The sequence below is a fragment of the Marmota flaviventris genome, chromosome X (assembly GCF_047511675.1).
Source record: "Marmota flaviventris isolate mMarFla1 chromosome X, mMarFla1.hap1, whole genome shotgun sequence".
Classification (NCBI taxonomy): domain Eukaryota; kingdom Metazoa; phylum Chordata; class Mammalia; order Rodentia; family Sciuridae; genus Marmota; species Marmota flaviventris.
In genome coordinates this window covers 53,861,160-53,873,629 of record NC_092518.1, presented here as the reverse complement: position 1 = coordinate 53,873,629, position 12,470 = coordinate 53,861,160, and the positions used below count along the sequence as shown (strand labels likewise).

At 40.4% G+C, this 12,470-nt stretch overlaps 1 protein-coding gene and 1 long non-coding RNA gene across 32 annotated transcripts in view; one reads left to right on the top strand and one right to left on the bottom strand.

Annotated features, from left to right (window-relative positions):
- LOC114081457 (uncharacterized) overlaps nt 1-7,633 on the bottom strand; it is a 244,623-nt gene extending 236,990 nt beyond the window's left edge. For 30 of the 31 annotated variants that reach the window (XR_011705630.1, XR_011705618.1, XR_011705606.1 and 27 more), the window contains exon 1: nt 7,450-7,633. This is a non-coding gene — a long non-coding RNA (uncharacterized lncRNA). Of the gene's footprint in view, nt 1-6,411; nt 6,443-7,449 lie in introns of those variants that run through there. The other variant, XR_011705605.1, reaches the window with a different exon arrangement.
- Nucleotides 7,634-10,375: 2,742 nt separating this feature from the next.
- Nucleotides 10,376-10,888, top strand: Zcchc13 (zinc finger CCHC-type containing 13). Its single transcript, XM_027922982.1, has one exon. It carries the CDS (start codon nt 10,376-10,378, stop codon nt 10,886-10,888), a length of 513 nt encoding a protein of 170 aa, XP_027778783.1.
- Nucleotides 10,889-12,470: the final 1,582 nt, after the last annotated feature.

The following is a 12,470-nucleotide window of genomic DNA, read 5'->3' as shown; positions in this document are numbered from 1 at the left end:
AGTAAAAGCAAGGCACTAAGTAACTCAATGAGTGCGGGCCCTGTCTCTAAATGAAATTTAAAATAGGGTTGGGGATGTGGCTCAGTGGTTGAGTGCCCTAGAGTTCAATCCTGGGTACCCAAAAAATAAAAATAAAAAAATTTGCATTAGAATCCTTTAAACACTGAGCGGGGAATATAGCTCAAGGGTAGAGCAGTTGCCTAGCATGAGCATGCAGGATGCCCTGGGTTAGATACATAGCACCAGGTTTAAATAAATAGAAAAGAAAAAGAACTCTCTAAACATTGCTTCATTCAGCCTACCTTTCTTTTCTGCCTTATCCCATACTAATTCCTTATTTTCGATATTCTCACTGCAAACAGCTGTGTAGACAGCTGGCAGGGAGGGAGAAGGCATCAAAGAATAACCTTGGTTTTTTTTGGTGGTGTTGGAGATTGAACCCATGGCCTTGTGCACGTTAAGTGTGCACTCTACCAACTGAGCTATATCCCCAGCCCCCTTGTGTTTCAAATTAGGATATAATAAAAGGAATTTCTAGAGTTCAAGCTCAATATTTTATGTTGAAGCACCCTGTACAACTGATCAAACAGGACCCTGGAAGAGGCCATATAATCTCCAAGTTTAAAATATGTCCTAGTTGACCCATCTGTAAAACTGGAAAAAGACTTGTCACAAGAAATAACAAATGAAATCAATAAATATATGAGTTTCTGAAATGCTAAAAGGATCTCTGGTGAATGAAATAGGGAATAAACCATCACTGATGGGTGATGATCCAGAATAAGGCTAGTAATTTTTCAGTTTTATAAACTTTTTTTTTTTTTTAATATTTATTTTTTAGTTTTCGGCGGACACAACATCTTTGTTTGTATGTGGTGCTGAGGACCGAACCCGGGCCACATGCATGCCAGGCGAGCGTGCTACCGCTTGAGCCACATCCCCAGCCCGAGTTTTATAAACTTTTATAAACTTTATAAATTTTTCAGGCCTTATAAACTTTTCTGTATAGGCTTTTGTGGGGCCACAACATATCTAACACAACCCAATTCTCCTTGCCTTTATGGTGCTCAAGCAGCCCCAGGTGAAATGTCAAAGAATGTGTTCTTCTAGAACTCCGCAAAAATAGGCAACCTAGGTTTTGCTCACCCCTGATCTAAAATGTGAAATCCTATGTAGGAATACTATTTAGAGGATGGCCTAGGGAGGAATAAAACGGGGATGAGTGGGCTGGGGATGTAGCTCAGTGGTAGAGCGTGTACCTATACAAGGTGCTGAGTTCGATCCCTAGCACAGGAAAAGCTCAACTAAAATAAAATAAAAGGGACAAGCTACAAATAGGAATCATTTAGCCAACACTGACCCTTGAGGATGAGGCTCTGGCAATTATCCCCCCCACCAAGGAAGAAACTGTCAGCAGTACCAACAGGAGCAACATCACATCTGCAAATACCAAGGACTGAAGTCCAAATATTCCACTGCCTCATGAAAACCTCTTGAGAAGATGCATATATAACTAGAAAGAATTAGTAAGTTTCTGACCACATACATTTTGAAGAAATAGTTGACCATCCAGAGCCTGCGGAGACCACTTTAGCAAACACACAATAAATGTTTGTTGATGACTCATTCACTTATTCATCCAATAAACATTTACTGAGGCCTACTAATGTGCCAGGCTGGGCTCTGACAAAGACACCATCCCTGCCCACAAGGAGCTTACAGTCTGTAAACATAGAAGAGAGACAGGTATATACACAGACAATTACAATACAATCTGATAAGTTCTGTAATACTTATCAGGTTGTATTATAATGGCCGATGTAAAATTTCTTTCCAAGGGTTGCTGCTCCAGGCTGCTGCTGGCTATAACATCAAGAGGGGAAGAAACAAATGGTAGAAATCAAAAATTAAATGCTTTTCAGTTACTTCAAATATCCAGACTCTCCCTAATCCCTGATCACAGATAAATATGGGAACTAGATATATACTGGCATGATATAAAATGAGACTTAAATGCTTAAGATAAGCAGAGGCCTTATAAAGAAGGTCCTCAACCACCTCTTCTAAAATGAGCTTCCCTCCCTCTTCTGGCTTATCCATCTCTCAACTACCCCACCCTACCACATACAAGCCTGGTTTAATATCTACAATTAGAAAAATGCTGAAAGGCTAGGCATGGTGGTGCATGCCTATAATCCTAGCTACTTGGGAGGCTGAGGCAGGAAGATAACAAGTTTGAGGCCAGTCTCCGGGATTTAGTGAGACCCTGTCTCAAAATAAAAATATAAAGGGCAAGAGATGTGGCTCTCAGTGAGAGGGGGGCCCCTGGGTTCAATCCTCAGTTAAAAAAAAAAAAAAAAGGCCGTAAGGGCTGGAGATGTGTCTCAGTTGTATATCGTTCCTGGGTTCGGTCCCCAGTACCAGGGGGGGAAAATGGCTGAAAAAGAGCAACTCACAACTAACTGGATTAACGCAGTGTAACTAGTTAGCAAAAATCAATTTGGGGGGATGTGGCTCAAGCGGTAGTGCGATTGTCCGGCATGCGTGCCGCCCAGGTGCGATCCTCAGCACCACATACCAACAAAGATGTTGTGTCTGCCGAAAACTAAAAAATAAATATTAAAAAATCAATTTGGTTCATTTGGCACCTCTAAATCCAATAATCCCGCCCTTCACTGAAATGTTATTAAATGCAAAATAGATAGCATATGGCTAATGGAGTAGGAATAACAAATTAGAAGGGTTTATTTAATAAACATAATTAAACAGATTCTATAAAGCAGAAATAACAAATCTACTTTCAGGAAAGCAGATTGAGACCCCTCCCTCAAGATCTCTGAGACAGATCTAATTCACTAACATATTACAAACAAGAAAAATGAAAGAGGTAACACACTCTTCCTCTTCCCTTTTTCAAAACTGGGTGACAGTAAGAGACTCCTTCAAGAGATTACCATTGTGGGCTGGGAAGGTGGCTCAAGCAGTAATGCGCTCCCCTGGCATGCGCGGGGCCCTGGGTTTGATCCTCAGCACCACATAAAAAAAAAAAATAAAGATGTTGTGTCCACGGAAAAAACTAAAAAATAAATATTTAAAAATAAATATTTAAAAATTCTCTCTTTAAAAAAAAAAGAGATTACCATTGTAGTTATGTGTTCAGACAGTTTTATACAAAGACAGGATGAAATTTTTCTGTGTCCCATCCGTTATTTTTTTTTTTTCAGGTTGAGCCATACTATTATTTTTTATTTTTTGTTAGTACTGGGGATTTAAGTTGTTGTTGTATGAGTCAGTCTAGCTATATTGTAGAGGTTGGTCTCGAACTTGTGATCCTCCTGCCTCAGTCTCCAGAGTTGTTGGGATTATAGGTGTGCACCACCACGCAAAGAAACTAATAAATGTTTAAAATAAGATCAATCCCTGAATGGATAGACTACTGTTTTGTTTCTTGTCCAAGTTGGTTTATTTTTAGGGACAAAATGTATTCTACCCACAACCACAGCCAGGGAGCACCACTTCTGTGCAGCACTCAAAAATGATTTCCTTTTAATAAAAAGAAATGGCTATCTTTCTAAAGGACAGACAAGTGTTATATCAAAATGGCTACCAAGAACCTGATACATATTTCACAGAGCAGTTATCTTTGGAATCACAAATATTTCTTAAGACTCAGTGCAACAAACATACCAGGAGTGTATTGGCAACAAATGTCATTTACAAACAGATAACATTTAGGCCCAAATCAAATAATTCACAAAACGAAATAAGATCTAATAACTAAGATCTGACTTCTGACTGGTGGCCCTGGATTCAATCTCCAGAACCAAAAATAATAATTAAGATCTGAAAGTCCAGCCTCATTGATAATCAGAAAAATGTGTGATAAAACAATGATATCATTCTTTTAAGTGTTAAGTTAGCAAAAATGAAAAAATAACTGGGTACAGAAACTGATGTAATTTTTTGGGTTATGGTGAATATTTATAATGCTCAAACCTTTTGACAAATAATTCTAATTCTGGAACTTTATTCTATAGGAAATAACCCAAAATAGACAAGTAATAGAAACTGAAAAAACATTCATTATATAATTTACTGAAAATGTATAAAATACTTCCACAACAGAATATCATGAAACTATTAAATGATAATTAGAAAGAATATTTAACATGAAAATATGCATGTTATAATGTTAAACACAAAATGCAGTATAAAATAGTATAGAAAAATGGAGAGAAAGAAATTAACAAATTTATTAATACTAGTTGTCTCTGGGTGGTGAAATTATAGACCTTCTTTCCCCACAATTGATGGCTATCTTCAGACAAAGCTGCAACTAATATTTATCTAATTTCCAGATTAAGGAAGCTATTCAAACTTAATAAAAGAAAAATCAAAAAAATAAAGTCGATTTGATCCAATGATTTCACCTCGACTACAAATATAAAAACAAAAATGAAAAGGCAAAAAATAACCTGAAATAGGTATTTATAACATATTACAGAAATCTGAGTAACAGTGTTTATTTACAAAACACAATCTAATAGAAAATAATAAACACTAAATTTAAAACTCCTATAGATAAATCAGTGTAAGATATGAACTACATCACATTAATGTAAATTAAAATTCTAAGAAATTAAGGAAAATGGAACCTAATCTCATCAATAACCAAAAAATGAAAAAAAAAAAGGCTTTTATTTATAAAAATAAGTTTTAAGGAAGAAAATTGGCAATATATATTGGGTGTTAAAAATATTCATAGCCTTTATGTAGTAATTCCAATTCAACAGATGTCATCTTAACCAAATAATACAAATACTTGTATTTTCAGACCTTAATTACAGAAGAGGCAATAATCTTTACTACCCCACATTTGGATCAACGCACTAAAATATTAATCTTAAGATTAAAAAAAAACAAAACTCTACTACAGCAAAGCCTTAGACCAGATCACAAATCAGGCCAAAACAGGGAGGGTGTGTCCAGCCTGCTGCAGTCGGCCATTTTAGACCCTCTATAGAACAACAAAAAAAAGTGTAGATGAGGATAGCAACCCCAGGAGGCTCCAAATCAACAATTGTTTACTTTTTTATTCCTGCATATATAGCCCTGTACTGTGCACTAAGTCAAAAGCAGTAAACAGGTCTCCTTCCTTTTTAGTTTTCGGTGAACACAACATCTTTATTTTTTTAATGTGGTGCTGAGTTTTATGATTTCAAAACGAAAAGTTTCCTTTAAATGTGTCCCTTTACTTTAGGAAATAAAACAATGTTTAGGCACACAGGATTCTGGACATATACTATCTATATTAAAATCCAGTCTGCCATTCAACTGACTATACAGTCTTGGACAAATTAATCTGGGACCTTCAAATTTCTCATTTGTAAAAAATGAACAAAGTACTGCTATTTCATAGGATTGTGGAGAATACTAAATTAGTTAAATAATATGTAAAAGCATGTAGGCCAACCAGTACTTGGCACTAGTAAATACTAGACATTTAAGTGTAATTATTATAAATAGGTCCAGAAAAGGAAAAGGACTAGCCTAAGGTCATGGATAGGATTACTGGAAAAGATCTGTCTCTTCACTTTTGAATCCTGAGCCTTCTCCACTATAATCTATATCTAAGTGTTAACTATTGTTTTTAGAAATTAACAAACTCCATCCTCACTGGCAGCACTCAGCCACAACACTGCAGCTGCACCCCCCCCCCAAAAAAAAAGGAAAAAAAAGAAACATAAATCCCCCACCACTCCCCACCCCCGAGGAAACCATGTAGGAAATTATTCAGAAGAAAAAGTAATTTAGAGAAAAGTGTGTAAGCCCAGGTCACTTTCATACTAACATAACCACTAAATACTTTTCAAATTTCTCTCCCTGCCCTTTGGGTGCCCCTGGCAGCCATTTGCCCAAATCCCAGGTTTCAAGCAAAATCTAACAAACATTTGGAAACAGCTAAATCCTCACCCCTATGTTCTAAAGGGGAGAAAGATCAGAGATTTTCAACCAACATAACAGTAGTTTCTCACATTGCAACCACTATGCTGTGCTATTCCGATGCGATGAAAAAAATGTATCCAAAATCACATATAGCGGCCCAAAATCCGAAAGCCTTTCAAATATATATTGAAATATATTCCGAAAGTGGCAAAGAACGGTCTCTAAGTGATGACCTTTTACGCCCCTCCTACACACAGCCAGCTGCCGCAACCTTTTACAGTCATCTCCGCATTTTTAAACGCACACTATCCGTAAGCCAGTAAGAAGCTAAGACTCCGGGTTACTTCCTTGTGGATTTAGCCACAACCTATAACTTTCAAATCAGGCTGATCCCTTCATTAACTAGAAAGGAAGATCTGCTTCTCTGCAGACCCTTCTGGCCCAAAGCGGCCAAAGACAACTTACCGACCCCCTCGCCATTTTGTAACCTTAATTACCCATGCGCAGCGCGCCTCCCTCCCTCCCTCCCGGCTTTCTGACGGAAATACGCAGGCACGCTGCTCCTTCCAGACAGTTGAACTCAACCGTCACCATGTTGTCTGAAATACGCATGCGCACCCTCGCTCTCTCTCCCTCCCCTTCCAACTGCTGGCGCAACTTTGATTTCTCCGCAGAATTCGCCTCTTTCACTTTCGACCCTCCACGCCCACCCCCACCCAAGCCTTGCGCCTGCGTGCCTCTCTCTTCCCCGCCACTGGAGCCCCTTCGCTTCACATTAGGCCTTCTCATAAAATACTTGAATGCCGCCACTCCGCGCCGCGCCGCCTCATCCCAGCCTCTCAAATGCCGCGCACACCGCGCCTGTCCTCCTTATTCTCCCCACTCCAGCTACCACCTCCGTCATGCACACGCGCGCGTGCACATACACACACAGGCCTAATGATATGTGGATGTGTTTCTCGCTATAGTTATGCCCCAGTGCCCAAAATGAGTCATTACCAGCCTTCCCTAATACAGTCTGATAAACTAGGGAAGTTGAATACGGGGGAAAAAGGCGTTACGGGTGATCAGAGCATATCCCAGAACTAGATTTATCCTCCCCGACCCCAAGGGAGGAGCTAGAGTACTCTCGGATTCACATAATGTATTATAAGGCCCGCCAACCTGAACAAAAGCTAGAAAGCTTTCTCATAAACCATCGGATGAGCCTAATCCTAAACCCTCACCTGCTACAAATAGGAAAATCGCCCCCCCCAAACTGTTTAAACATGAGGCATTATAGAAAATATCGATGCTCAGATGCCTCAACCCTATTTAAAGGAAAGCTTGTATCCCTTTCACAATGGGAAATAAATGCTCAACATCTTTTTGGAGGTCTGAAGCCCGTACTGGCCCTCATTTTCGCCCGTCAACCGGGGGGAATGCAGAAATTAAGGATCTCCATGGCCCGAGTTTCCTCGGCCACCCTCCACATTATGTTCTCCCCCTCTGTCCTTCCTTTACCTCCTGGCTGAATCGAGTGCCATAGCGAGAATTCCTAGAGCCGGCTGTCCCAAGACAGTGTGCAGAGAGTAAGAGATGCCTGGGTGGCGGCAGCAGGCCTTAGAAGCAGTGGGTATTGGGCAGGAAACCTGCCATGCCTCCAGCCGCAGGGCTGATGCCAGAAACCCACAGCTTGTCCTGCAGCTCTGCAGTGTGCTTCTGGCGCATGCGCAATCACCCCACCCCACCCTCGGCTCCGATTGAAGTCGAAGCAGGCGCCTTAACACATTACCAAGTATCTGGATCTCTAGTCCACCCTGCTTCTTCAACGTTCGGCTCCCCTACGTGGCACCAGCTTCCAACACCATACTTTCCTCAGCCCATTGGTCTTTCGTCAATCCCTCTCCCATTCTTCTTAGCCCACTCTTCCATCGCCAAGTTTGACTACCCTTATTCTGCCTGTTACCTTGGTGATCTAAACTTCAATTCTTGGCCTTCAGGGTCTGCAGCCCTACCGGGCCTCTTACTCCTCCCCTGTTGTTTCTGATATTACAAATTGTAAAAGAAAAAAATGGAAAAACAAAAAAACAAACTTGCAAAAACCGAAGAAAGAGTCAGCCGGGCTCAATGACTCATGCCTGTAATCCCAGCTTCTTATGAAGCTAAAGCAGGAGAATCAAAATTTCAAGGCCCCCTCAGCAATCTTTAACAAGACTTTGTCTCAAAATTTAAAAAAAAAAAAAAAAAAAAGGACTGGGGATGTAACTCAGAGGTAGAGCGCCCCTGGGTTCAATCCCAGTACCTGAAAAAAAAAACAAAAAAAAAAAAAAAGAAAGAAAGAAAGAAGAGAAAAAGGGAAAGTGTGCATTAGTCATAGAGCACTGACCTAGCATACACAAGGCCTTAGGTTCACTCCCTAGCACTGCAAATAGAAAAACAAAGAAGACAATGATGTTTCAGTGTTAATTATGTTGTGTTCCCCCCCCCTTATCTTTTTTGTGGTGCTGGGGATCTGATTGAGAACCATGTGCATGCCAAGAACAAGCTGTACCACTGAGTCAGAGCCCTTACTCTAATATTTGTTTCTGTTATCTATATGAATGTACATCATGTCCATAAATCCTTGTGAAGTTTATACAATCTATAAACAATTTGGGAAACAACAAAGAAGAAATGTCTAAATATTTCTGACTTTGTAATATGTTTTCTAAGGAATAAGCTTTTTTTATATTGAATGCTTCAATATTATTCTGTTTTATAAATTAAATGATGGTGATAATGTTGAAAACTAAGATTCCTGCAATAAGCACGCTTGTAATTCCAGCTAGTTTGGAGACTAAGATAGGAGGATCACAAATTCAAAGCTGGCCTTAGCAATTCAGGGAAACCCTGTTTTAAATTTGAAAGGGGGGCGCTGGGGATGTGGCTCAAGCGGTAGCACGCTCGCCTGGCATGCATGTGGCCTGGGTTCCATCCTCAGCACCACATACAAACAAAGATGTTGTGTCCGGGGAAAACCAAAAAATAAATATTAAAATTCTCTCTATATATATAAATAAATAAATAAATAATTTGAAAGGGGGGCGCTGGGGATTAGCTCAGTAGTAGATGGTCCCTAGGTTAAACAAAGAAGAGTTTGTGGGGGCGGGGATAAATTTTGAGCATGTCTTTTCACTGTGGCATTTTACAGATTTTTTTTTCTATCTTATCAGCACACGTTTTATTGTGTAGATAGGTATATAGATGGATGGATTAGCTGTGGATGAACCTTTGTTTTTATTTATTTATTTTTATGTGGTGCTGAGAATCGAACCCAGTGCCTCACACATGCTAGGCAAGCGCTCTACCACTGAGCCACAAATAGCCCCACGTTTTATTTTTTTAAAACAACAATGACCAAAAAAAGAAGAAAAGAGAGAGAGAGAGAGCGCTCTGGGAGCCAAGCTGGTGGCACACGCCTGTATTCCCTGCAATTCAGGAGCCTGAGGCAGGAGAATTACAAGTTTGAGGCCAGCCTCAGCAATTCAGCAAAACACTGTCAAATTCTCAAACTAAAAAAAAAAAAAAAAAATTAAAGGCTGGGGAATGTAGCACGGTAGTGAAGCACCACTGGATTCAATCCCCAGTACCCTCCACACGGCCAAATAAATAAGGTCTGGGAATGTAGATCAGTGGTAGAGCAGGTGCCTAATATGTGAGAGGCCCTGGATTCCATCACACACACACACCGCTCCTGAACAAAAAAGATAGGAAAAAATAGTCTACTCTAATTTGTAAAACTTCTTTCCTTTATTGGATTAACTTCTCACATATTGTATCCACAAAACATATATAAAAACTGATTATCTACTAGACCACAAATAAAGGGTTTTTTTTGGGGGGGGAGTGAGCCCAGAGCCTTGCGCATGTGCCATACCACTTAACAACCTTGGGCCCGGAAGCCTCCTAGTTATGAAAAATTGTACCAGTCACATTGTCTTAACAAACTCATACTTAGCGGTTCAAATGTTAAAAATAAAACTGAGCCGGGCAGGTGGCACATGCCTGTAATCCCAGTGACTCGGAATGCTGAGGCAGGAGGATCAGGAGTTGAAAGCCAGCCTCAGCAATGGCGAGGCCTAAGCAACTCAGCAAGGCCCTGTCTCAAAATAAAATATTAAAAAGGGCTGGGGATGTGGCTCAGTAGTTAAGCGCCCCTAGGCTCAATACCTGGTAACAAACAAACTGAAAACAGCACTTAATCTATTATCAATTCTGACTGCTTGAGTAGGAGGGAGAAGGCGGTTAGAACACCTGTGAATGAGGCCGTGCGCAAACCTCATGTGACGTCACAGAGCTCCCGGTAGGAAAAGAGTCATTTCCATCTAAGCCATCCTAAGGGGAGTTGCCTCTGGGCCTCCCTGGCACCGGTGGGTGGGCCTGCTCACCAAAAGATCTCACCGCGGCCATGAGCGGTAAAGAATGTTTCAAGTGTGGAGGGTCTGGCCACTGGGCCCGGGAGTGCCCTAAAGGAGGAGCTCGAGGGCGAGGACCTAGAGGCCGCGGCAGAGGTCCTCAGTGCAGTTCCACCACCCAATCTGACATCTGTTACCGCTGTGGTGAGACTGGTCATCATGTCAAAAACTGTGACCTTCACCAGAACATCTGCTACAACTGTGGGAGAAGTGGCCACATCGCCAAAGACTGTATGGATCCTAAAAGAGACAGAGAACAGTGCTGTTACACCTGCGGCAGACCAGGCCATTTAGCTCGTGATTGTGACCATCAGGAAGAACAGAAATGCTACTCTTGCGGTGAATTCGGGCACATCCAGAAAGACTGTACCCAAGTCAAATGCTACCGATGTGGCGAGACCGGCCATGTAGCAGTGAACTGTAGTAAGGCAAGCGAAGTGAACTGCTACCGCTGTGGCGAATCTGGACATCTAGCCAGGGAATGCCCCATTGAGGCTACTGCTTAGATCACTCCCCTACCCCCCTCTTCTTGGCTGATTTAGTTGTATTTTTGCTGAAATCTCTTCATTGACCAAAAGATTGATATGGAAGCTACTCTTAGGCCAGCAAACTTTATTTACCACGTTAAAGGAGGAAAGGGCTGGGAGGAAAAAGTAAAAAAAAAAAAAAAAAATTATTGTAATTAATGTGCTGTTTCTGTACCACCCAGGAATCCAGATGTTGAATAGTCATTCTGAGCACTAGGCAATTTCTTGGTTCTTTGGGTGTATTTTGATTTCCACACTTAGAAGATACTAGTAAACAAATCGGAATGGGTGTAGGAACCCAGCCCTTGAGTCTTATCACCATGGAAACGGATAAAATATATAGTGTGTCCAATGGAGGTAAATTTCCATAGAGAAAAAGAATACCAAGTAAGAGGATTGAAAGCCTGTATATGTGGAGGGGGGAAGACAATGTAGTTCTCTTTTAAATTCACAAGGTCATCCTGAGGAGATAACATTTCCTCAGAGATCCATGGAGCAAATAAAGTTGATTTTGGAAATGTTTGTGATCTTATTGGTTTTATTATGTTGATGACTTTAAATTATTTTACCTCATTAGCTTTTAAATAAAAGACATGGCGTTTAATGAAAATAAATTAGAAAAAGCTTTGAGAAAGAGAGTATTCAGAAAAACAAAAACATCATTTCCCATGTGTCAGAAAACAAGTATTAAAATTAAACACAGTTTGAGGCTTAGTAATTTCTAAAATACTCTTCATAGTAATGAAATTTAAGTTTTTGAAAAAAAAAATCTATTTTTACATCTATAAAAATGTTGAGTTATGGGGTGGGGGTGTAGCTTAGTAGTAGAGCACTTGGCTAGCATGGGCAAGGATCTGGGTAATGTGGGAGATAGGGTGGAGTTAATTTTGTGTCAGGAGAAACCAGAAGTTGTAATGGGAAATGGTTTAGAAAATAATAATGGCAATACTACATATCAAACTTGGAATATGAGGCAGGAGAATTACAGCAGGTAGACTAGCATAGGAGGTACAATTTTTGTCCTATAAACTCAAATGATCAAAAAGTGTAACTTAAAAAAATGTAATTTATAACAGACCACATTCTGTTATGAATCTTCATAAGTGTTGCCATGTAATCTTTCATTCCCATCTGAGAGACTCTTCTATTTCAGCCGAGTTCCTTTCCACTTCTGTAACTCTCTTGAACTCCTAGAAATTGATTTTGTCGCTCTCTGTGCTGTCTCAAGAAAATAAACTCAGGCACAGTCTCAGCCCCTAAATGGAACAATCAGAGTCTAATCCGCCAAAACACAACGTGAAACTCCAACGTTAGACTGTGCCAAACAAATTCCTTGGTCTCAGCACAGTCCTTGACTCTATTTAGTATTTAGGGAAGGAGGAAAGAAGAATTCTGTATCCATGCTCCCCACCATGCCCACCAGTGCTGAGGGATAAAAATCCAGGGCCTCACAATGCTAAACACAACTCTACCAGTAAGCTATTCCAGGATTCTGAACTTGAGCCCCTCAAAACCATCTGGAATTTCATTTCCCATGTGTCAGGAGTTTGGCCCAGAGTTG